The 21,620-nt window shown below is 54.7% G+C and overlaps 10 protein-coding genes across 10 annotated transcripts; 3 read left to right on the top strand and 7 right to left on the bottom strand.

The window, feature by feature from the left end:
* Nucleotides 1-11: 11 nt before the first annotated feature.
* Nucleotides 12-1,772, bottom strand: CORC01_06075 (uncharacterized protein; the record flags this gene model as incomplete). Its single annotated transcript, XM_022617717.1, has 1 exon — nucleotides 12-1,772. One exon carries the CDS (start codon nucleotides 1,770-1,772, stop codon nucleotides 12-14), a length of 1,761 nt encoding a protein of 586 aa, XP_022475773.1.
* Nucleotides 1,773-2,165: 393 nt separating this feature from the next.
* CORC01_06076 (uncharacterized protein) lies at nucleotides 2,166-3,115 on the bottom strand (the record flags this gene model as incomplete). The annotated part of the gene is made up of 3 exons (XM_022617718.1): nucleotides 2,166-2,304; nucleotides 2,354-2,823; nucleotides 2,885-3,115. Coding segments are annotated over 3 exons (840 nt in total), but the record flags the coding sequence as incomplete, so codon positions are not given.
* Nucleotides 3,116-3,844: 729 nt separating this feature from the next.
* CORC01_06077 (uncharacterized protein) lies at nucleotides 3,845-5,045 on the bottom strand (the record flags this gene model as incomplete). Its single annotated transcript, XM_022617719.1, has 3 exons — nucleotides 3,845-4,420; nucleotides 4,507-4,950; nucleotides 5,025-5,045. 3 exons carry the CDS (start codon nucleotides 5,043-5,045, stop codon nucleotides 3,845-3,847), a joined length of 1,041 nt encoding a protein of 346 aa, XP_022475775.1.
* Nucleotides 5,046-6,106: 1,061 nt separating this feature from the next.
* Nucleotides 6,107-6,592, top strand: CORC01_06078 (uncharacterized protein; the record flags this gene model as incomplete). The annotated part of the gene is made up of 3 exons (XM_022617720.1): nucleotides 6,107-6,124; nucleotides 6,200-6,394; nucleotides 6,449-6,592. The coding sequence occupies 3 exons, from the start codon at nucleotides 6,107-6,109 to the stop codon at nucleotides 6,590-6,592; spliced, it is 357 nt and encodes a 118-aa protein (XP_022475776.1).
* Nucleotides 6,593-6,801: 209 nt separating this feature from the next.
* CORC01_06079 (uncharacterized protein) lies at nucleotides 6,802-7,967 on the bottom strand (the record flags this gene model as incomplete). The annotated part of the gene is made up of 5 exons (XM_022617721.1): nucleotides 6,802-7,303; nucleotides 7,363-7,510; nucleotides 7,570-7,701; nucleotides 7,760-7,780; nucleotides 7,847-7,967. The coding sequence occupies 5 exons, from the start codon at nucleotides 7,965-7,967 to the stop codon at nucleotides 6,802-6,804; spliced, it is 924 nt and encodes a 307-aa protein (XP_022475777.1).
* Nucleotides 7,968-9,310: 1,343 nt separating this feature from the next.
* Nucleotides 9,311-10,030, bottom strand: CORC01_06080 (uncharacterized protein; the record flags this gene model as incomplete). Its single annotated transcript, XM_022617722.1, has 1 exon — nucleotides 9,311-10,030. One exon carries the CDS (start codon nucleotides 10,028-10,030, stop codon nucleotides 9,311-9,313), a length of 720 nt encoding a protein of 239 aa, XP_022475778.1.
* Nucleotides 10,031-12,213: 2,183 nt separating this feature from the next.
* Nucleotides 12,214-13,182, bottom strand: CORC01_06081 (uncharacterized protein; the record flags this gene model as incomplete). Its single annotated transcript, XM_022617723.1, has 3 exons — nucleotides 12,214-12,431; nucleotides 12,719-12,789; nucleotides 13,064-13,182. The coding sequence occupies 3 exons, from the start codon at nucleotides 13,180-13,182 to the stop codon at nucleotides 12,214-12,216; spliced, it is 408 nt and encodes a 135-aa protein (XP_022475779.1).
* A 2,321-nt stretch (nucleotides 13,183-15,503) lies between these two features.
* Nucleotides 15,504-17,548, top strand: CORC01_06082 (uncharacterized protein; the record flags this gene model as incomplete). The annotated part of the gene is made up of 2 exons (XM_022617724.1): nucleotides 15,504-15,642; nucleotides 15,711-17,548. The coding sequence occupies 2 exons, from the start codon at nucleotides 15,504-15,506 to the stop codon at nucleotides 17,546-17,548; spliced, it is 1,977 nt and encodes a 658-aa protein (XP_022475780.1).
* A 631-nt stretch (nucleotides 17,549-18,179) lies between these two features.
* Nucleotides 18,180-19,273, bottom strand: CORC01_06083 (NADH-quinone oxidoreductase; the record flags this gene model as incomplete). The annotated part of the gene is made up of 2 exons (XM_022617725.1): nucleotides 18,180-18,548; nucleotides 18,797-19,273. The coding sequence occupies 2 exons, from the start codon at nucleotides 19,271-19,273 to the stop codon at nucleotides 18,180-18,182; spliced, it is 846 nt and encodes a 281-aa protein (XP_022475781.1).
* Nucleotides 19,274-19,788: 515 nt separating this feature from the next.
* CORC01_06084 (acyl carrier protein) lies at nucleotides 19,789-20,370 on the top strand (the record flags this gene model as incomplete). The annotated part of the gene is made up of 3 exons (XM_022617726.1): nucleotides 19,789-20,031; nucleotides 20,136-20,265; nucleotides 20,324-20,370. The coding sequence occupies 3 exons, from the start codon at nucleotides 19,789-19,791 to the stop codon at nucleotides 20,368-20,370; spliced, it is 420 nt and encodes a 139-aa protein (XP_022475782.1).
* Between the last annotated feature and the right edge of the window lie 1,250 nt (nucleotides 20,371-21,620).

The raw sequence follows: 21,620 nt of genomic DNA on the forward strand, positions 1-21,620 counted from the left end.
AGCAACTTCAATCAATACTCCTCCCACGGCAAATGTCCCGTCCTTTGATAGCCAGGAATTTGTGGCTGCAACGGTGCACAACACTCGATCCTCAACCCCTTCCTCCCCAGCCTGTCAACCTCAACCAACCTAACGTGTACAGGAATCTCAAAGCTCCTTCCACTGACAGGTCCACTAGTCCTCCCATTTTCTCTAGCATCTGGGCGGACCTTGACGCTCACCTTCATATCCGTTCTGAAGAAAGGATCCAATTCGCCAGAAGCAGCAAAGTATATGTCTCTAAATAGCGCGTCAATGCCCAAATCATCTTGCGTCTCGCATGCATGGCACCATAGCCTCCAACCTTCCTCCGCTCTCCTCCATCCCACAACAACATCGACCTGAATGCGCGGGTTCGTCGGCGACTCAAATCTCAACCCAGCAAGCACTGGCTCAAAATACGGGTTTCCCGTCCGCAAGATCCCCAAGCTCGGTACCCACGGCCCCGTTGGATACGAATCCACCACCAGGTAGGCCTCCTGATTCCCGCCCATCTTCCAGCCCGCCTTGAGGACCGAAATCTCGGGAAGCACGTACATCGGGTTCCGCTTGACGAAAACGGTCTTGTAGCTACCCCTCCCGGGCTTCGTCGAATCCGGCGCCGGGATGGCTGTACAGACGCTCCCCGTCCGGACCCGGGCGTACTGGTTTCCCGCCAGCTTCCGGAGCATGATCCGCGGGCACTGATCCCCGTTCTCTCCTTGGATCGCGCAGTCCAGAACAGCGTAAAAGTCGTCCGCCGCACTACCATCACCGCCTTTGTCGTTTACAGGCTCAAGATACATGGAAATCCTGATGCCCTGATTGGTGAGCTGGATCGGCTGTTGACCCGTCGTCCCGAACGCTGGCAGGGGGAGGAGATAGTGAAATTGGGAAAATTCGACCGGCGACGGAGCCAACAGGCTGCTTAAAATATGCTGATCAAACACGGCTTCCTGCGTAGAAGTCTCATAGTTGCTGTGCCACGCAAAGATGGAATGGTCCCCCGTATCCTGCAGGATGGCCTCCTGCAGCCGCGCAAAAGCCTTCATCCCCTCGCCGTAGAGCAGCGGCATGTTGACGCCAAAGATGCCCATCAGGCTGTATGCCACGTCCTCCTTCCGGGTCGTGACCCTCGACGATGCCCAGTACATGCGCTCGGCGACGCTCGAAGACTCCAAGGGTAAGGTCTTGTTCAATATATCCAGGTTGATCCCCGTGACGTTTGCCAACGCGGGGCCCAGCGACCCGTCGAGCTTGGAGCCGATGAGATGCCAGTTCTTGTCGTAAAAGTCGACATTGTCAGGGGCGATGAGCTCTTGGAGTGTCCAGCCGCGGGTGAACCAGCGGCATTCGCGCAAGGCCTCTTCCAACGGAGCAGCGTTCTCAGGCTGCCGGTATGTCGAATAGTCCAAGTCGGAGAGGTAGACAAAGCAAACGCCAGCCTGCTCATACCAGTTGAACATGGAGTTGATGGCCTCGGATAGTTCGGCGCTGCTCGTCTTATCTATGCAGCAAGTGTCGATCCAGATGTAGTCGTAGCCCTGGCTCTGGGCAAGTCGACAAGCTCCCGTGATCTTGGGGTAGCCGGCCATCAGTCCGATGTCCTTTTGGGCATCGCGCACATCTTGCAGCGTGACCTCCTCTTCCCCCCATGTGTGGGAGAGGATGGCAAAGTTTGGGGCATTGTCTCCTTCAAAGCTGACGAATTCTCCCAGGGGCTGTGAGCCTTGAGCTGTTTCCAAGAGCCTCATCCTTGTGTTACACAAAATATGGCTGGCCGTTACGGAGTTGAAGGTAGGTTGCCGGCGGTGTTCTTGGTGGCCACTAATGCAGCTTGTGTCCGCCTAGGGTCCCCGCAAGCCCTGAACAGGTCCATATTCTCTGGGATCCAACAGAGTAACCCTGGCACTTTTTTGATGCTCCCTACCAAGGTCAACGCCCATCTCAAGGCCTCAATGACTCTCTAGACCGAGTCGTGTGTGGATGAATGTGTGACATGCGCACCGTAAGTCTGTTGTGTACTTCAGAACACAGTGTTCATGTTATTGATGGTGAAAATGACCTAGTATGCTTGTTCATTACTAACTGTCCCGTCATGTACATCGCAAATAGATGTTGTATCAAAGCTTGGTATCGTCGTCAAGTCACGCCTTGGGAGCATCGGTCAGGGGTACATATCGAACCCCGAACAGCTTCTCTTTTACAACGGACCCGTCCTCCTTCTTGTCAATGGCCCAGACGTACTGATCGTAGCCATTATCGTCCTCGACGGGAATGAACATTCTGTCAATAGTCAGCATCTTTGACAGGTCATGGCACGGGCCCAGCTCACCTCCCAGGTGCCCGGAGCTGATCCACCAACTCCTGGTGAAGCTCCACCGCAGCGGCTCCGACGTGAATGGCATCCCACCCGGCGTCCTCCCCCTGTCTCGGCGCCTCCACCCAGCCTTTTCGTCCATCACCAACCCGGAATTTGACCTTGCCGCTGTCCAACAGTGCCTTCCCCTCGGTACTCTTGGCCATGTTGCTCTCCCCCATGTCTTTCAGTGCCTGTATATGTTCCAGGCCGACGACGACCCCTTTGTCCCCCACGAGCTCGGCAAGGAGGTGCGTCAAGTACCCCGAGCCAGAGCCGACATCTAGCACCCGTGGGGCGGGCTTCTGATCGGAGGGCAGGATATACGAGAGGAGAGACTCGGTTGCGCTAGCGTGCATGTGAGGCGCCGAGATGGTGGCCTTGTAGCCTATGGACTGGGGAGAGTCCTCGTACGGCGCACTGGGAGCGTAGTGTGCCCGGTCAACCTAACAGATCAGAGGATGTTGCTCCTGGCGTGACTATGGCAATGACTGCGGAACTGGGTACCTTGAGAAAGGCGTCCTTTACTCGCTGGTCTTTGATGAGGCCGTGCCGCCACATATTTTCGACCAGGTCTTTGTTTGTGGCGCCTGAGCTTCGCCAGGCCATTTTGAAGTTGGTGGCGGGTGAATGGTGTATAAAGCGATGGGTCTTCCGTTGGGTCGAGCTCAGGAGGAGCTTGAGAGCTCTCCGTACCGAAGGGCGTCTGATATTCGTAGTGGCGGGCGCTCTGCTAGGACTAAGAGGTGAGCGGTTCGTTTGCTATGTCTGGTAGTAGAAGTGAAGGATTGACGAGGTAGACGGATGTGCGACAGACGTTTTGCGAGAAAGAAGGAAAGAAAGCGCCGCATTGTAAATCAAAATGTAATAGACGAAAGATGATTCGCATGAGGTACCTTCCTCAAGGTGGGATGACGCAGCATGCCCATACTACCTACCTTAATCACTACAGCTAAAGCTACAGCACCCATTGCAGCGCAGACGTGGTGGATGTGCGCTGAACCCCGGCGCTCTCGACCCTTGTCGATAAGCGCTCCAGGCTGCCCGGGCAAGTGGGAGCTGAGTGAAACTCTCGACCCCGCCAAGCGGATCATCCCGCTACAAGCACTAAAGGAGTGCGAGTGCTCACATGCCTTTCTCCCCTCAAGGAATTGGTAGGAATTTGAGGGGTTTACCTCTAGTCTGGCGCAGAAAAGCAATGCTATGGACATGCATTTAAACACGAGAGACGAGACCATGTGTGGTGTACCCAAGAAAATCCCAGTATTGATGCCGAGGATGAAAGCTGCTGCTGTGCTTCCTATGTAGATTACCCTGCTCCCATTTCCGTTCCCTAAAAACACCCGAAACGCACAACACAAAGAAACGGCGCGGTGCCTGATGTCGTACGTAGACTCGTGGCCCAATGATCCACGTAAAAAAAGCCAACCACGCTTCGTCACGCTGTGACGCACGAAAACGCCAATGCTATACCACTCTCTCGGACGACTCGCCATCTGCAATAATGGGCACAGGCAGCCCACGGTCGGGGCTTTGCAGAACGAGCTGCTCATGGCGCCGTGCCTTTAAGTAGTCGCTGACGGACCTGATGAGGATGAACCATCCGACAACCATCAAAATGTACGCGATCCACTCTTGCCCGGTAATGTCCGACACGCCGCCGCCGCCCTCGCCGGTTACCGCGTTGGGGTCGAAATTGTGCGAGTTTGGATCTGGCGGTGCCGCGTATCCGTCTTGACCGTTCATCTTGGGTGGGTGGTCGCCCTCTGTCGTGCCCTTCATGTAAAACCCGTACTGAATCAACGTAATGCCCAGGCCGGCGCGGGACCCGTTCTTGGCTGCGTGAGTCGAGTGAAGGAGGTATGTGAGGATGAAACCGACAACCTGGAAGGACATGGAAATCATGCCATTCCAGACAAAACTAAAGAGAGATCCGACTGGCATCCCATCAATATAGACTTCGTCGGGTCCGCCGAGGCCTGGGGCCAGGATGGTCGTCTCCCAGTATGGAGGCGCCGCGTCAGCAGCGGCTTGCTCGTAGGTCTAGAGACTCGTCAGAACAGCGCATTCCCGGTCCCATGCCGTCTTCCACTACTATACGAAGCATGGAAGTGGTAGATTGAACATACCGGAGGTTGCTCCTCCTTCGTCTCGCCTCCCCGCTCGGGCTTCGCTGTCAAGTTGGAAAAGACGCCCTCATTTTGAATACCGCTGCCGTAGATACGAAACGGCGTCGTAGGTCCGCCTGCCGCCGTCGCGGTGGTAGGAGGAAGCTGGGTGACCTGCCGGTCGGGCTGGGGTCTTGACTCGGAGGACGGGTTGCGTGATGGGCCGCGGGAGGTCAAGGTGGAGTCGGCGCGGACTAATCTTTGCCTATCGTCGGCGTCGTCATCGCTGTCGTCGCCGTCGGTATCGAATGCGTCGGCGAGCGTCGAGTCGACTCCGTGTGCCGCGCGATCGCGCGATGAAGCTCTCGAGTGAAATGATGGCGGCGGAGAGTTTGGCACTGGTTGCGCGTGACTTGGCGGTGCCGAGTTGGGGCTATTGAAGTCGTCCTCGTCTTGGGCGTTTACCTGCAAAGAGTACTCAGTCAGTAGATGAAAACGAAAATTGTAAAAAGAAAAAGCGGCCTTGGAACATAACATACCCGCTCATAACGTCCAGCCATCTTGACGAATGATTTTGAAAGTTTTTGTTTTCTCTCTCTTGTTGTCTTGAAACCGCAGGACTCGGGGCGCCCCCTTTCGCCACTGTAGAGAAGACGGCTAGCGCTATGTAGGAATAGTCGGGGGGGACAAGGAATCGGACGCGGGATAAAATCGGAGATACGGCGGCTGCTATTCGAAAGGGACAAGGCGGAAAATCAAAGGAAAGGGGCGAGAAATCGTTTCGCGAGGGTCGTAGGAAAGTCCAAAGAGGTGAGGCGACAAAAAGGAACGGCGTGGGTGTTGTTGTGCTGAAGAAAAAAAGGTGTTGGTCGGAGGGAAAAAGGACTACGCCATCAGCGTTGGCTCGGTTCGTCTACGGCTGGCGGTGATGAGAGTCGGAGAGTCAGCCCAGGACCCGAGCAGCAGGTTGCAGTGCTAGCAGTGCGGCATGCCTCCTGTCCCGTTCTGGGCTCGTCTCGCTGCGCTGAAGTGGATTACCTAAGCTACTGCTCTACACTAACGCCAGGTAGAGAGCCCCTGGTAGTGGAGGTGGAGACCTCTCGCAGTATCACTGTTAGGGGGGTAACGTGTACGTACTCGTACCTGTCCGCGGGAATGTGCTGGAACAAAATGGGATTATGAGACGGATGAGGGGGGCACGGGGGTGCCAACGGCTGCCTCCTTGCTGGGCTGACAAAGAGCGTGAGACGGAGTTGGGTAAACGAAGGCCTCAGGCAAATAAATCATTCGCATTAGGCAGGTGGGCACCTCCCTGACACTCCTGCAAGTGGCTCCCAATGCCTATCGGACCCCCTGACCTTTCGAGATCTCTTCTTCCAATCAGAATCTCCTGATTAATCCACCCAATGTCATTCATGTGCACTGACAGATGAATTCTTTGGCGAGTGCCATCTGAAGCGAAATCCTTGACGTCGTCGATGGGAATTTGGATTGCCGCGAATTCGACCTCTGCCGCATCCACCCCTCCATCCGCTGCCACCTCCCCCCGCGGTGAGACCATGATCGTCGGCATTCGGTAGACTCACCTCCATTCTCTACTTCTACCAATATCGCTGCCAGCATGGCGCGCACAACGAGTGTATGTCTCTCCCTTCTGCCTCCATGCTCGCCCTTGCACCCGTCGCGTCACGTCACTGACCCCTTCTGCTCACAGCAAGCATACAGGCACTTTAGGTCCGCCCTAGCCTTGTGGCCCAAGGATAACCTCCGCCCCGAGACCCAGTTCAGCGAGATCATCCAGAGAGGCATCGAGAGGAGATACACCAAGCCCAATGTCGTCGACGAGGCCAAGGAGCTGAAGCAGGCGAATGCGCTGTACGCCCTCGCCGACGATCGCTTCAAGAAGAGAGTAAGCCCGAGGACCCTTTGCCCACCAGGATCGCAAACCCTGACAGTTCTGTAGTTCCCCCTCAATGGTGACCTTTTGAAACCCGAAAGTCAGCCGACATACTTTGAAGACCTGTTGAGAGAGCTCGAGGAGGCACCGACGCGAGGATGGTTGCAAAACATGTCCAAGAAGCTGTCCGGCATGTTCAGACTTCAATGATGACGGAACAATCACAAAGAAACACCACATACACACCAAACACAACCCGCGGCATCCAAAAGCGACAAGGAAGCCATCTCAATAGTATGGGCATGCGTCATTTGCCTAGGCCCCATGTATGATATCTTGTACAAAACCTGTACTCTGTATAGTGTATCTATACCAAAAACCTAAAACCTCAACGCCATTGTATTTTACAGCAATCCCTCTTAGATGTATCGTCCCTCGGGATCCACCTTGTTCATGAGTTCTATGCTCTTCTCGTACATGGTGAAGACGAGACCACCGCTCACCACGAGACGCGCCAACCGCGGCAGTGCACCGCTCCACAACGTCAAGATACCCTCCTGCTTGAGAATCATGGCCGCGCAACGGAACGAGTTACCATACTGCTGTCGTGCAGTGATGCTCTGCATGCGTGTCTTGATCGTGTCGAGTGGCTGCGTGGCGTAGACCGTAATCAGCCCCGCAATGCCGCCCATGGCAAATGTGCCGACGGCGCCCAGCTTCTCTCCGGGTGCTGTGTAAGACTCGGCCATCTGCTTGAGGGCGTTGTAGGCGCTGAAGCGGACCGCACTGTTCGCCGCCTGCCGGGCCGTCGTGGGCACAAACCCCTGGAAGAAACCGCGGAGGCCGCGCTCGCGGGCGATGATGGGGACGGCGCTGAGGAAACCGCGCATTCGGGGCTTGCCGGACTTCTTGTCGTCGATACTGCAACATTGGGTCAGCGATTACGAGATATCGTTGATGCAGTGGACTAAGACACTCACAGCGTAGTCTTGATGCTCTCAAAGGGGGTCACGGCAAGGGCTGACTCCGTGACACCGGCGCCGAAGCCGGCGATGACAGTCTTGGGACCAGAAATGTTGCCATCAGCGTCGGAGAGAAGCGTCTTGTACTGGTCAAAGGCGACGAATCCTATCAATTGAGCGTCAGCCAGCACGATACTGTGGCCGAGGCAGAGCAGTTCCACGTACGGATTCCCGCCTTGAGCGAGTTGCCAATGATCAACGTGGTGCATCCCGCGTACCATTGCGCTCCGAATGGCGGCCACGGCAGCTTTTGTCCGGCACCCAGATTCCGGTTCAATTGCGACCGGGTCTTGGCAACTGTCGAGGAAGGGTCAGAGAGTCAATCGCGATGCGGGGTCGGTCGCGGTCGTCTTACATTCGGCAGGGTAGGTGATGGCTGTTTCTTAGGGTTAGCTTCCACGTCGTCGACTGGTGCGTCATCGGGGACCGCAAAGGGACTCACCAATCTCGACAGCGCCGGCCGTAGATCCAGCCAGAATGGATCGCAAGACCGTGGGTCCTCCCTTCTTGACGGGTTGCGATTCATCCTTGGTCGCCGCGGTGGCACTCGTCGCGGTCGACATTTTGGCGGAGGAGGAGGATCTGCGGAGCGTGCTGGAGTCTGTCTGCTAGCCGGGCACTTTTTTTTTTTGGAGGAAGCTTGACGTGCAGGTGCAGTGCTGCGTCCGAGATCGCGGGGTGTGGAGACTGAGGTGAGGAAAGCCGAGAGGTACGTACCGCTTACCTTGGTGGTCTGACGTGATGACCGCGCACATCGACACACCGATACACCGAGCTAAGGTACCTACCCACCTGACCACCTTTAGTGTATCAACGGAAACCTTTCTGTCACCGTCCAGATGATTATATAGTGAAAGCAGCTGAAGTACTAAGTTTCAACTTCGAGGGTTTTCAGACAACTGTAGTCAGATTCACTCACTCGACTTTCGACTCGTCATCCGTTCAAGTTCTGCAAATGATGTACTAACTGAGCAGTAAAGCCTTCTGAATTTGCTTTGAATACGGGTTGCTCATCGTACATCACTCTCATAGACATGTTTTTGAAAAAATACTCCCTGAGCCCCGATCGAACTACCTTGTGATGTAGGCAACTCATCGCTGTCATAGCTGGATGATTCCTGGAGGCAATATAGGTAGGTAGGTAGGTAGTAATAGCTCCAGGTGATGAGGATGCAATGTCCTCTTCATTGCTGGCAGAGTATTCTGAGGATATCACGAGGTTCAAGGCAAGATATTGCATCCTAGACCCCATCCATCTTAACTGAGTAGCTTCTTTCTTTTCACTCCAAATGAATTACTAATGATATTGCCCGAGGCTTCCATTTGAGTTGACTTCAGATTTAGTTCCAATGTCCATCAAAACTCAATTCGGGCTGACGGAGACATCTGTAGCTCATTTGATATCTAAATGAAAAAACCGAACGAGCGAGAGTGATTTGTAAAGTCCACACCAGTATCATCTAGTTACTGTAATGCTTCTTGGCTTCAGAGTCAAGAAGTAAGATTATACTTGAAATTTGTGATTACCAAAGATTCGTTATCAATCTTTTTGACAGCAACATCAAAACTTGATTTTGCGGTTCTTTCCTGAAGCTATGCCATTCTTCTGTTATTGCTGTTTCCTGTAAAAAAGAAACGCAACGAGACAGCATATACCTTATGCAAGTATGAAAATGGTATGACATTCACTCACACATCATCTATTCAATATGAATCATCTTCCAAAGGGAAACAATTAGGGTGCGCTAATATCTTCGGCAAAATTTACAGCCATCATGGAAAGCAATAGGGGCAAAAGGTTTAATTATGAACCTGGAAGCAGCCATGGGCTCATCTTCCTAGTCTGTCAAAGACTATGTACTATATACAATGAAAGTATTCCTTCTTGAAGCGCAGGGTGAAGCATTTAGTGCATCTTGGGGACTCTGATAGTGGCAATCTTCCAGACCCTGTTGCCATTGCTGGATGTCAGGCCGGTGTAAGTGGCACCCTGGCTGACACCAATGGTCTTGCCGAAGTGGGCGTCAGGGCTGGAGAGGGTGAAGGTGGTGTCAGAGTAGATCTGCTCAGCAACGGTGCCAGTGCAGCCGTTGTTGCACTCGGTGCCGGTTCCGTAGCCCCTCATGAAGGGACCGTCCTTGTGGTCGAGGGTGCTGATGACCTTGTTGCTGGCAACATCGGTGACGATCTGGCGCCAGGTTTCGTTATCTTTGAGGAGGTCGTACTCGATCTTGAGCTTCTGGTCTCCCCTGACGGGGGCGGTGGTCTCGCTGTCGATCTGGCCAAAGGCGCCAAAGACGGAGGCGCGAACACACCACTGGCCGCGGGTGGCGCCGCACCAGGTGTTGTCGGGCCACGACTCGAGGGTGGTCTGGACGAGGTTGCCGGTGCCGTTGGACATGCCGGGCCAGAGGAAGAGCATACCAGCCTGGGTGGGGGGAGCGGCACCGGGGGTCAGGTAGGTGACGGCGTTGATAATGGTGGAGGTAGTGGGGCCGAACGAGACGGCGCCGCCCCAGGAGTCACGCTTGGCGACGTTGTTGGAGGGCTCTTCACGGCGGACTTGGCCGGGGAAGGCCATGGTGGTGGCCGGGAGGGCGGCCAAAAGAAGAGTAGCGAACTGCATGGTTCCGGTAGGGGTTTTCTCAAACGAAGGACTGGATTGGAGAACGAATGTCAATGTGTGGTATTGAAGAAAAAAAGGGCTGAAGAAGTGAATGTATGTGCTGGAGAAAAGACCAAGAATCAGAGAGACTGTTGCTCGAGGAGACGCATCTTTATACAAGACTTCCAGAGTCTTGGCTTCCAGTCCCCAGATTTCCTAGCGCGAGAGCCGGTTGACGAGATGAGAGGAGTTTGATGCAACGCAGCAATTCCCAAAAAGTGAGGGATTGTTCTGGCCCGCCGGCTTTGGCATAAGCGGGGATGTTCTCCATTCGAATTACTGTTGGGTAAGGCAGCAGAGCAGCGGCCCATCGTGTGTGTTTTTAGTCCAAGACCAGGGTCACGGCAGAAGATGCTACGTTGAAGGGGCCAGAGGAGAGTGGTGGAGCGGGTCTGACAACAAGACCAAGGGGTGTAGAATTCCGGAGGAACATTGGTAGATTCGATGCAAGAATCTTTCATGTTGATTCATTGTCGTGAAAGAGGGGCTAAGATGGCGTTATGTCTTTTGTTGGAAACACTAGCCGAATAGAAGCCCTGCCATGCTCGGCCGAGTCTAGAATCAGGTGGCCCCTTATTGGGGAGCATTATAGCCTCCAAAGGCTGAACATCTCGGGCCAGTGCCGGCAAACCCAGTACGATGGGCAGGAAATTAGAGCCCTTGCAGAAGGCCTCAGAGAAGGGTTTTGGGCGGGACTACATTTGTTGTTCACAATTCAGAGTGAACATATTATATATTCTCGCGCTTCGCAGAAGCAAGGCTTCTTTTCGAATTGCCACTTCGCCATATTGAAGAAAGCGAATCCGAAGAGGACCTGGATGAGTGACTTTGGCAAAATGCTGGGGGATCAAAGGTGCTCCTTTGGGATCCTCCGCAAGCCAAGTCGGTAGTTGGCCCGAACCACGATGTCACGAAGCCAATCTACTTTTGGTGTTGTACATTCTCTCACTAGTGGTAGCGCGGCTCTTGGGACGCCAGAGATCATAACCATCTGGATGGTATCCGATCAAATTTCAGTCATGGCGTGGGCTTGTCACACTTCATTTTGACTTGAGTGACGTGGTGCGCTCTGCGTCTTTGATCGCATGCTGCTGATCATCACAGTTGAAGCTGGGAAGTCTTGGGGGTTGCGTCTAAAGCATCAGCGATTCCCAAGTCTTGCGCTATAAGCAGCCGTTAGAAGTTCATGAATCGCAGTGATTGCTAATCAGATACGGCGAGAGAGCCCCTTAAAGTGAAAAGTCGGACGAGGGTCGGCGGACTATCCCTAGTCCAGTCTTATAAGTGGACATCTGCCTTGTAACCACAATGTGACGTAAGCAATTTCCTTACTTTGTTCAAAACAAAGGGGTACGTTGAGAGCTGAAAGAGGAAAAACAGCCGGCAGACAATTGCAAACGATGATTCCAACGAAGTGGGCTTGGATTGCTGTCAGAGAATGTTTTCGCACTCAACAATCCCTAATGATATGAAATAAGGCAAGAAGCCAAAGAGTTGGCGTTGGGCAGTTTTTCAACCTCTTGTCCCCGGATGCCGAAACTCTGTTTTTTTCTTCTTCTCCCGGTTGTCGGGTCTCGAACGGGGCCGAATGCACGCCCATTTGTCCATCATTCGAGTTTATTGCGCGGTGACGGGACCGGTTTTGGCCCTCCTTGGCGGCGGGTGGCAACCTGCAAACTGCCGTGCCGTCTGCTTGGGATTCTTTCCCACCCGTTTGGGATTTGGATCAGACCCCAAGACAGCCGTTGACTGACCGTTGGATTCTCCGTGATGACGAGTAGACGAGGGCAACGGCCAGAGTCTCTCACCAGACGACAATTGTCAACCAGATAATCCTGACCTACCTAAGATCTCAACCTCCATGCCACGAAGGCGATAGACCCGTTCGGATGGCTGTGTTCAGAGCTATCCCCCTTGCATTGGATCATGAGGATTTGCTCAGTGACCGCGATGGTGGAGGTGTTCATCGCGTGAGATGAAAGGATTCGTCACGGATCAGCATCCCTGGTGACGACCACTGCAAAAAATAGCGCAGAAAGGAGCATAGAGAGACAAGAGACAGCAATATCCGTCTACATTGATATTCACCCAGCCAGGATGAGTGACATCACCATCAAACTTAACCTGCCTCGTACACATCATCGTCAACGTCGCCCATCACGATTATAAGCGCGCAGGTGGTGCACCAAAAGTGACCGGAAGAACGGCTGGTGCGGAAACAAGGGGCACAAAGTTTTGGAAAGGTCGACAGGTGAGCAGTCAGCCACGTTAGCGAGACGAGCTGGGAGACCCAAGCCTTCGAGGTTGGACGAGTTTCCACCCGCCAGCTGGCCGGCAAGGACAGGCTTCGCTGATCGGCAAGCTGTAGGGTTCCGAGTCAGCGTAGAGGCCGAAGCTCGATGAGAGTCCCGGCTTACTTGAGGCACTAAGAAGGCAGACGGCAAGTTTTCCAGGGGGCGCAAATGTGGCTCGGCGGATAGTCTTTGGATTTTGAGACAGCATAGTGTAGTCAGCCAGGCACAGGGGACGGCGACCTGCGCGATGTCGGGGTCCCTGGCTTGGCCGTCTCCAGGCACGCCAGGGTCTCGCGGCATGCGCGGGCGCTTGTGCACAGTTACATAGTAAAGTCTCATTGACGCCACAGCGCACCTGGACCCTTGAAGTTGACGTACACGTAGACACCACCGAGGATCCGGTGCGGTGCGTCACGTTGTGTGAAGCTGGACGTCCCGGAGTGGTATTAGGTTACGTGGACACGAGCATTTGTCCTAATTCTCTATTCGAATCAACTTTGTGTTGCTATACTGTGCTGCGCGGTCATTTCCCCATCGACCCCAGAGCAATTTCAAGGTGACTACGAGATGACTGAGTTGCCCGACTACGGCCCGTAAGGCCGTCCATGAGCCGTGGAGGAGAATGCAGATTGCGCTGAAGGGATCCCCCAGTTTGAGCTCTGCCACACCTGACTCTCGAAAAGGAGACTGGTTTGACTACCCAGCTCCAAAGGGCTTGTGGATGCCCTCCAACAGGCTCCAAGTGACGTTGGCCTTCATGCGGATATGTTGATTCGTCAAAGTCAACTGGGCGGTAAACCTCTTCAGGGTCTTCTGCATTGGTCACCCTCGTAGCGGAAAGCTCCTCACAGCTCGGGCCCCTTTGATCTCCAGCATCTCCTGGCCCTACCCGCATAGGAATGTAACCCTCTGGAGACCACGATATCGCCTCGTCGACGTGTATATTGTATGAACTACTGGTTATTTTCAATGCGGCCGGGGAAGTCACTCGGAGGAAATGTATCAGTCGCGGACAGTCTCAAGCGTCTAGGGGATCTCGAGAGGGAATCCAAGACCCTTGGTCGTCATCCCGCGCTGAAGCCGAGACACTCTGCAACCAGTCAGCGAGCACAAGCAGCCTCGATCAAGCTCTGGCGCTAGCTCAAGCATATGCCGAACTATGCGAGATGGCAGGGCCGCTCAGGCCGGGTGGTTGACCGTTGTCTGATTTCTTCGACAGTAGTGACCAGTACGCCGTGTGGTCCATTCATCCTAACTTCCCAAGCAGCTCATCCATCAGTGTATAGAGTATGGCTGGTTTGTGTATCTGTACGCGCTCGCCCTCGCTAGGAATTTGGAGAGTTCCGCGTTAATAAAAAAAAGGCATGCAAAAAATAGCACGAGCCCCCTCTCTTCCCGCACGAGGCCCCCCAATCCTCCCGAGGAGATCTTCCATGCATAAGGCAACTTTCCGATGCAGACAAATTTCAAACTGAAGCATCGAGATGTGAAAAGAGGGGAAAGAACTTGCCTTTCTATCAGCATCGTAGACGGGGCATCTTCACTTTTGTTCAAATCTCATCCTCCATTTCCCGCCCAAACCAGCACAAACTAGTCCGTACCAGCTGCCCACTTTCATTTCACAGGACCTATGCTCTGGACCCTGTCAAGCCCAAACCATTAATTTACTCCGAACCCGTCACGGCATTGGATCGGAGGCTCAAGAGCAAAGTCTCCCTGCTTGACTTCAGCTCCCTCGCGTAGCTTACAGCTTGGAAAAGAATCAAACAACAGCGCACCGGCGTCGGCACCAAGAAACCAGACCTCCAACATTCAAGATATCCAACACCAAGGTCACGGAACGGACACGTACGCCGCACTGCGCACCGCGAAGTCACCAGCACCGCCGTCTCGCGCATAGCAGCGCAGCGCGGCACAGCACAGCCCCAGCCAGCTGACGACTCCTTTTTGCCATTGGATAAGTCTCAGCCCAGCAAGCAAGCAAGCAAGCAGCTCGCTTCTCACCCAGAGACCGTCGGTATCCGCAGTTTAAGACGACCCAAGCGGTGCCGCCAAACCCCAGCGACTTGCCAATTTGGAAGAAGGGAGAAGAGGACAAGCCTTTTGCGGCTTGCCAGGCACGATACAGCCCTTCCGGCCGCTACTGCAGATCCGGGGACTTGCTTCCCCTTGTCCTGCCGGCGTTTCTATTTTTCTCGTTGCTTCTTTGAGGGCGGACTCGCCCCATACTTGCCATAGAGTGTCTGTACCTCATCATCAGCATAACGACCTAACAACTTTTCACTCCCTCGCTCTACTCCCTCCCACTCTTTACTGTACATGAACAAACAACTGGAGCAACGTACAGCAAGATACCCACCAGGAACGCGCGATATTAGTATCCCTCGTTCGCCCCTCTTCTGCTTCCTCTTCATCTTCCAGCCCTCGCCGTCTGTAATCCAAACAAACCCCAAGTTCCAACCACCCGTCCTGCAGCTACCAGTCGATCACGTCCCGCTCAGATTTTACCCAACCACGCGATACTCATTACAGCGCTCGGCACTCAAAATTCTCATTGCCAGACTCACCAAACTCACTCGCATTGTACGGATACTTTGTTGTACAACAAACAAATTGACATTTACCAGCCCACCACCATCCCCATTACCAGCGCAGGGCAATCCCAAGGAAAGACAGACCGAGGAGTGAGATTTACCAGATGAAGTATCCATAAATAATTTCCCTCATTTAAGCTCAACTTTTTACCAACTCTCTCCATCAAACTCCGTTTCCCGACCCACACGAGCTCCAGCCGTGATATTTGACAGCGCCAGCTCCCTGGTCCCCCTTCGTCGAAACCCACCCTCTGTCCTCACTCGCGGCACTTGGCCCTTGACGAGCTGAGTATCTCTTCGTAAGGCGCAAGGGAGTATCTTTAAAGTGGGAGTGGGCTGTGAACCTCCCGCCTCACATCACCTCTTGACTCAGCCACTTTTTTCACACACAACACCCCCACAACCACAACACCACAACAACACTTGACCACCCGGGAATCCTCCCGCCGACCTGCACTGAGCCAAATATACTCACAATCACCTTCCGTCCCTCTGCTTGGGCGCATTTGAAGCAGGGAAAAAAAAAAAAGATTTCAACCTTCAGAAATGTCCACACAGATCGAGGCTAGGTCTCTGGCCTCGCTCAACTACCTCGCCGCCAATCCCCCACAATACCCTCACAAACCAGCGGAGCAACGTCAAGATCCGCTCACACTCTACATCTCACGTGTACCGGGCACGCGAGGTAAGTCTGTCATGTTCACTCTCATTTTCCCACTCACAAATAGCACTTCTAACGCATCAACCTCGCAGACGTCATATTGACAACGTCAAAACCTCATCTCAAAAATGTCACTAGCGAAGATGTCGCAAACTCACTTTACTACATTCACCTGGAACTCCCCAGTGACGGCAGCCACCCGCACCATCCAACCCTAGCCGCCGGATCTCAGCAATCTCAGCATCTGCGCAACCCGGACACGCCTAGATCTAGCCTGGAAAGTACCCGCAGCACGGCTCAGATCCGCAGGAAACCCGTCCCTGCGGGCTCAAAGGCACCCTCACCGCCAGCCGATCCAGCCCGCGCTCGTCTACCCCCGCAGACTCAGACTCAGACTCAGACTCAGACTCAGACTCAGACTCAGGCTCAGACTCAGGCCCCGGCTCCTGGCTCACATCCGGCGGCTGCCGGCAACCGCAACTCTGGGTTCTACGGCTACGGCACCGGGAGCGCGACGGGGTACGGCATCGGCTACGGCACCGGCAACGACACCTGCCAATCCCGGTGGACAGAGGATCGCCCGGAGCTCCCCCCGCGACCCATCTCCCGCTCACCCCCGGCCCCCACACGCAAGCCCGCCGGCCCGCGAGCCATCCCGACCCCGGCCCCCGACTTGGACGCGCCCTTCGGCCCCAGACCTCCTCCAGACCTCCACCGCGCCTCTCCCTCCCAATCCCCCTCCCGCATGCCGCAGCAGGAACCCTCGTCGTCGCCCGCGCGTTCCCGCCGGTACTCTCGCTCGACCTCCATCTACCGCCAACAGTCTCGCTCCCCTTCACCAACCCGCTTCCACAACACAAAAGAAGTGCCCTACACCTTATCCCTCATCCGCCGCGACCCGAGCTCGGGAAACCAGTGGAACGTCGGCCGCGTCGCTTCCCACCAGCTCGAGGACGCTGGCGACGACGGGTACGAGTACTTTTCCTTCGACTCGGCAGGTCTCTCGGCTCACGACCGCCGCCGCGCAAACGCCCCTCAACCTCCCATCAACATCCGTCTCGAGTCCTCCGGCTACGCAAAGTTCCGCCACATGCCTCTGCGCCAGAGCGTGGACATGCCCCGGACATCGACGTCTACTGCCCTCCCATTTGCGAACTCGGAGGATGCGCTCAACCACCTGCAGCAACAGCAGCAGCAGCAGCAGCAGCTTCCCGAGGGTGGCTTCTCACGCCAGGTCGTCATGTCCTACACCAAATCCTGGTCCTCCAACATTCGCGAAAAGTTCAGCTCTCGGTCGCGCTCAGGCAGCTTGATGGATGACGGCGACTCAGCCCCCTTTGGCTCCCCGCCGGCGAGGTCTACCCACCGCCACTCGCGCCAGCTGAGCACTCAGTCGACGGGCTCCGTGTCTTCCAACGGAAGCGATTCGGGCCCCATCATCACGCAGCCGGGCCACGGCCTCCGGCCACAGGGGTACGTGTTTGTCTCGCCGTGGGACGGCCGGTGCGAGTTTCGTACGGGAAACGCTGGGCGAAGCGTCAAGTGCAGACACGTCCTGTCCACGGCCGGCGGGCTCAGCAACCCGCTCGCGCCGTCGAGTTCATCGTCGTACTCGGCGAGCGTGAGCGAGCTGCGATTCAATTTGCCTAGCACGGATATCTTTAAGCAGGAAGGCAAGAGAGAGCAGCTGAGCGGGCACTTCAGCCGGCTTCTCAAGGTTGGTAATCGAGATGGCGAGTGTAGCGACGAGGATGAGCCGCCTAGTCCGTTCGATCTGAAGCTGGGCAAGGAGAGAGCCGGCGGGGGCAACCGGGGGAAGAGGGCCAAGCTGGGCAAACTAATCATCCACCCCGAGGGGTTGAAGATGTTGGATCTGGTCGTGGCCGCAAATATGGGTGTTTGGTGGGGAACTTGGGAGAAAACATTTTGATCGTCTCATGCGTAGGGACGTGGCCATGTCTATGATGTTGTTGATTGAACTCACGGTATCAAACCGGGGAAAAAAAAAAGAAACGAAAGCGTGCTATTTGAAGGTCGCTGGTGTTTACCAAGCTTGGCCCATGATATCAAAGCAAGGCGTTGGTCGGGTATTCTGTCTTCTCTGGCTATCACTCCGCGAGTAAACTCGCCAAAGGGGAGGAAAGACGTTTGTTACAAAATTGCATTAATCATCTTCTGAATTTCAACCCAAAACGCCCCGCCCAAATGCGATGCGAATTTACATGGCATAAGTCGTGAAGACAATGGCAGGAAATGCAATGACATTTTCAACCCTGCGCGATACCATCAACCAAGATTGGGGAGCGACGGCGGTCAACAGACAAAGAAAAGTTTGCTTTTCGCGAGAGATATTTACACAAGTCTAATCGATCCTGACCTGTCTGTACACATACACAACATGCCAGAATCACTGCTGCCGCGGCCTCTTTGCCCTGCGGCCGTCTCCCCACGCGCGCCTCGATGTATCCATCCTTTAGGCATTAAACTGCAAAAGGAAAAAAAAGGTGTGATTCCTTGACTTCTCGCTCTCTACCTCCACACCCTCGACCATAGAAATTTCTTTATCTGTAAGGGGCATCGGCGCGGATAACGGCTGCCAGCTCCGGCTCCCACTTGTCACCGTTGGACAGCAGCTTCTCCTTGTTGTAGAGCAGCTCCTCGCGGGTCTCGGTGGCGTACTCGGCGTTGGGGGACTCGACGATGGCGTCGACGGGGCATGACTCTTGGCAGAAGCCGCAGTAGATGCACTTGGTCATGTCGATATCGTACTTGGTGGTGCGGCGGGAGCCGTCGGCGCGCTCTTCGGCCTCAATGGTAATGGCCTGGGCCGGGCAGATGGCCTCGCAGAGCTTGCAGGCAATACAGCGCTCCTCGCCGGATGGGTAGCGGCGGAGGGCGTGCTCGCCACGGAAGCGGGGGGAGATGGGACCCTAATCAATTCCTGTTAGCCGTCATGCTCTCCATTCAGCCTGTTTTGCCTCGAATCCCCCTCTCTTTCTTGCGGTGTATGTGGTTTCGTGCGTTGGCAGCCCAGTCGTTGCGTGTCCCTCCAATCTCGGCAATGGTCCGGCTCTTCCTGCGGTCGCTGTACGGACTTCCCATAACCTCCCAACGTCCTCAATTCCTCCGTTGTCTCTCTGATGATGCTCCCAAAAGTCCAGAAAATTGATTTGCTCACCTTCTCGAAGGGGTAGTAGATGGTGTAGGGCGGCCGGAAGAACTGCTCGAGCAGGACGTACATTCCTCTCGCCATCTCGGAGAGCAGGAAATAGCGACCCAGCTTGTTCAACGTGGACTCCTGGTCCTCGTCCCAGGTCTGATGTCTCTTCATGCGGAAGTTGGGAGGCGGGGGACCGGCGGGCGTTGCGTAGGTGCGCATGGCGTTGGCAGCCATCAGCCTGCCGACGTGCTGCATGGCGGCCGACGAATTTCTCGCGACCGGCCTTGTTGACGCCAGGGCCAACATGGTGACGGGGAGCTGAGCCGCGGGAGGCATTGTGCTTTTCTCGATGGAAAGGGATGCGTCGGCGCCAATTGACCGGGCAGATTGGGGGGTTCCGAGGTCGGATCGAGGGTTAAGGACGGCGGGAGGGTCGAGGGCGGCGTAGTGAGGGAGCAGGATGTTCCGGCGATGAGAGCTTGACGTTATGGACATTCGGGATGGAGAGGCGAGCTTTGGTGCGGGATTACAAAGGGCGCCAATTGATTGGCTGTGAGTGGGTCACGTGGTAGCCCGGGAGTTGGGACAATCGGAAGAGAAGCGCCTCAGACTCGTCGATGACGGCTTCACTCGCTAGACACAGGCCAATTGATGCTGAGAGCTTTTGAGACTTCAATTAAGGATATTGACGGTATTTCTCAGGTCGTTTCATTCAATTCACTCCGTCTGGTCTGGCTGGAAGGCGGAATGAAAGAATCACATCAGTCACATGACTGTGCACGTGCAGCTCCCGGGAGCTAGCCAGGGACACCTCGGGGGGGTGACGAGAAATTTATCATCATCATTGGCATCCATCATTTACGGCTCCTCCTCCTCCACCCCGAAGCTCCCATCAAATCCCAGCTTAGCTGTCACCAACCAACCAACCAAACCTCCATCTCCTCCATCCCGAACCCAATTCCATCGCCAGAGCTCCCGAAGCCTCCCCCCTCACATCTACACAGACCAAAATGTTCCGCACAGCAGTCCTCCGTTCCGCGGCCGCCGCCACGCGCGCCATCCGTCCCGCCGTCCAGCAGTCCGCTCCCCTCGCCCGGAGATCCCTCGTCGCGCCCCAAGCTGCCTTCCGCGCCGCTCCCAAGGCTATTTCCGTTCGCATGTACTCTGCCGCCACCGGCCTGAACAAGCAGGAGGTTGAGGGCCGCATCTTTGCTCTGCTGCAGGGTTTCGACAAGGTCAACGACCCAGCCAACGTACGTCACTCTACACGACTTGCCAATGCACAGAACCCGCATCAATGGGGATGTGGTACTGCATTGAAACAGAGAAGCTGACATGTGTCTGTTTGCACGTGTAGATCAAGTCCAACGCTCACTTTGCCAACGACCTTGGCTTGGACAGCTTGGACACCGTCGAGGTCGTCATGGCCATTGAGGAGGAGTTCAGCATCGAGATCCCCGACAAGGACGCCGACACCATCCACTCGAGTACGCCCTCTGCATTCCCTTATGTCTGAACATTTCAATGCTAACCTACTCCTCACAGTCGACAAGGCGGTTGAGTACATTGTTAGCCAACCCGATGCCCACTAAATATCCCAAACCCATTCCTCCACTGAATCCGTCTCCCCGGCGGTCTGTACAATAACCTGCCCCCGGGCATCCACTACGCCACTCGCAAATAGAATGGGAGGGAAACGAAAGATGCTGCGTCTGCTCTCGAGGAACTCTTCTTTTCTCGGGATTGGGTGCAAAGAGGGAAGGAGAGGCATGAAGGCTTATCTTTGTGGGTGGACGGTTCCGTACGATAGCCCACGGCGCGGCCTCCGCGCATAAACGGCATTGCGACATGATCTGGAGTTGGACATCTCTGGGCTCTGTTGACGTTTGCCTTGTATTAGTGTATAGATTTTCGTCACCCATGATGGGGTTTTCTCCGTGACTCTGGTTCCCTACTCTATCGCCAGTCTCGGCGACCCATTCAACTTGCGCGTCAGTCTTAACAATAGGGACTCGATTGCAAGGAAATCAGACAAGCTCGGGATCTACTCCAAGCAGGCAGTTGCTGAGCCGAGTCCTCAATCGACGGCGGCAGAATCCAAGACTGGGTGGTTGCTACGGAACTAACTTACTAAACCAACTTTCTAAACCTTCCCGCCTCAGGTCACGGTGCAATCACATCTCCAGAATAGGTAGTCAAGGAAACGGCCATTTCCAATCTCATAAAATCAGCTTTTATATAATGAACGATAATTAGACGATGGTATCTGCTTTTCCTCTTCCAGGCGTCTCTAATGCGGTGCCGAGTCACAGACAGCCGGTCTGTGACTTTTGTGCCAGCCAAAGCCAGACGTTTCTCTCCGTTCATTTGTTGGCCCCCCTAAAAGCGCAAGTGTCTTCCTCCGCTCGCTCCACGTACTCTGGAATCCCTGCCTACTCCAAGCATCGAGAAGTCACGCCCCATCCACACTGGATAAGGCGAAGGAATCCATGTGTCTCCAAGATTTCAACGGCCACGGTTTTTTCAAGTCGAAATTTGCGAGCCATCCTATGTTGAGCCAGTTGGTAGTATTAATCCTCCAATCTTCAATCCTCGAAAGCCAACAAAACGACTCAAAATCGACAAAACTCCAACCAACTCCCTACCCTGTTGTATAAGCAGCCACCTTGTAGATCCGATCCCTTGCTCGTGTCCCATTTGATTTTGTAGACCAGTGAATTTTTCGTTTTCCGTTTGGCTTTTGCCCATGCATGCTTTGAAAATCGTGGCTGAAATATGTGTTCGTAGAGTTTCGTCAAGGTGTAAATGTCGAAGAGTTGAAAATGAATGCCACCGTAAGCGT

Source organism: Colletotrichum orchidophilum (genome assembly GCF_001831195.1).
Source record: "Colletotrichum orchidophilum strain IMI 309357 chromosome Unknown Scaffold_44.1, whole genome shotgun sequence".
NCBI classification, from domain to species: Eukaryota; Fungi; Ascomycota; class Sordariomycetes; order Glomerellales; family Glomerellaceae; genus Colletotrichum; species Colletotrichum orchidophilum.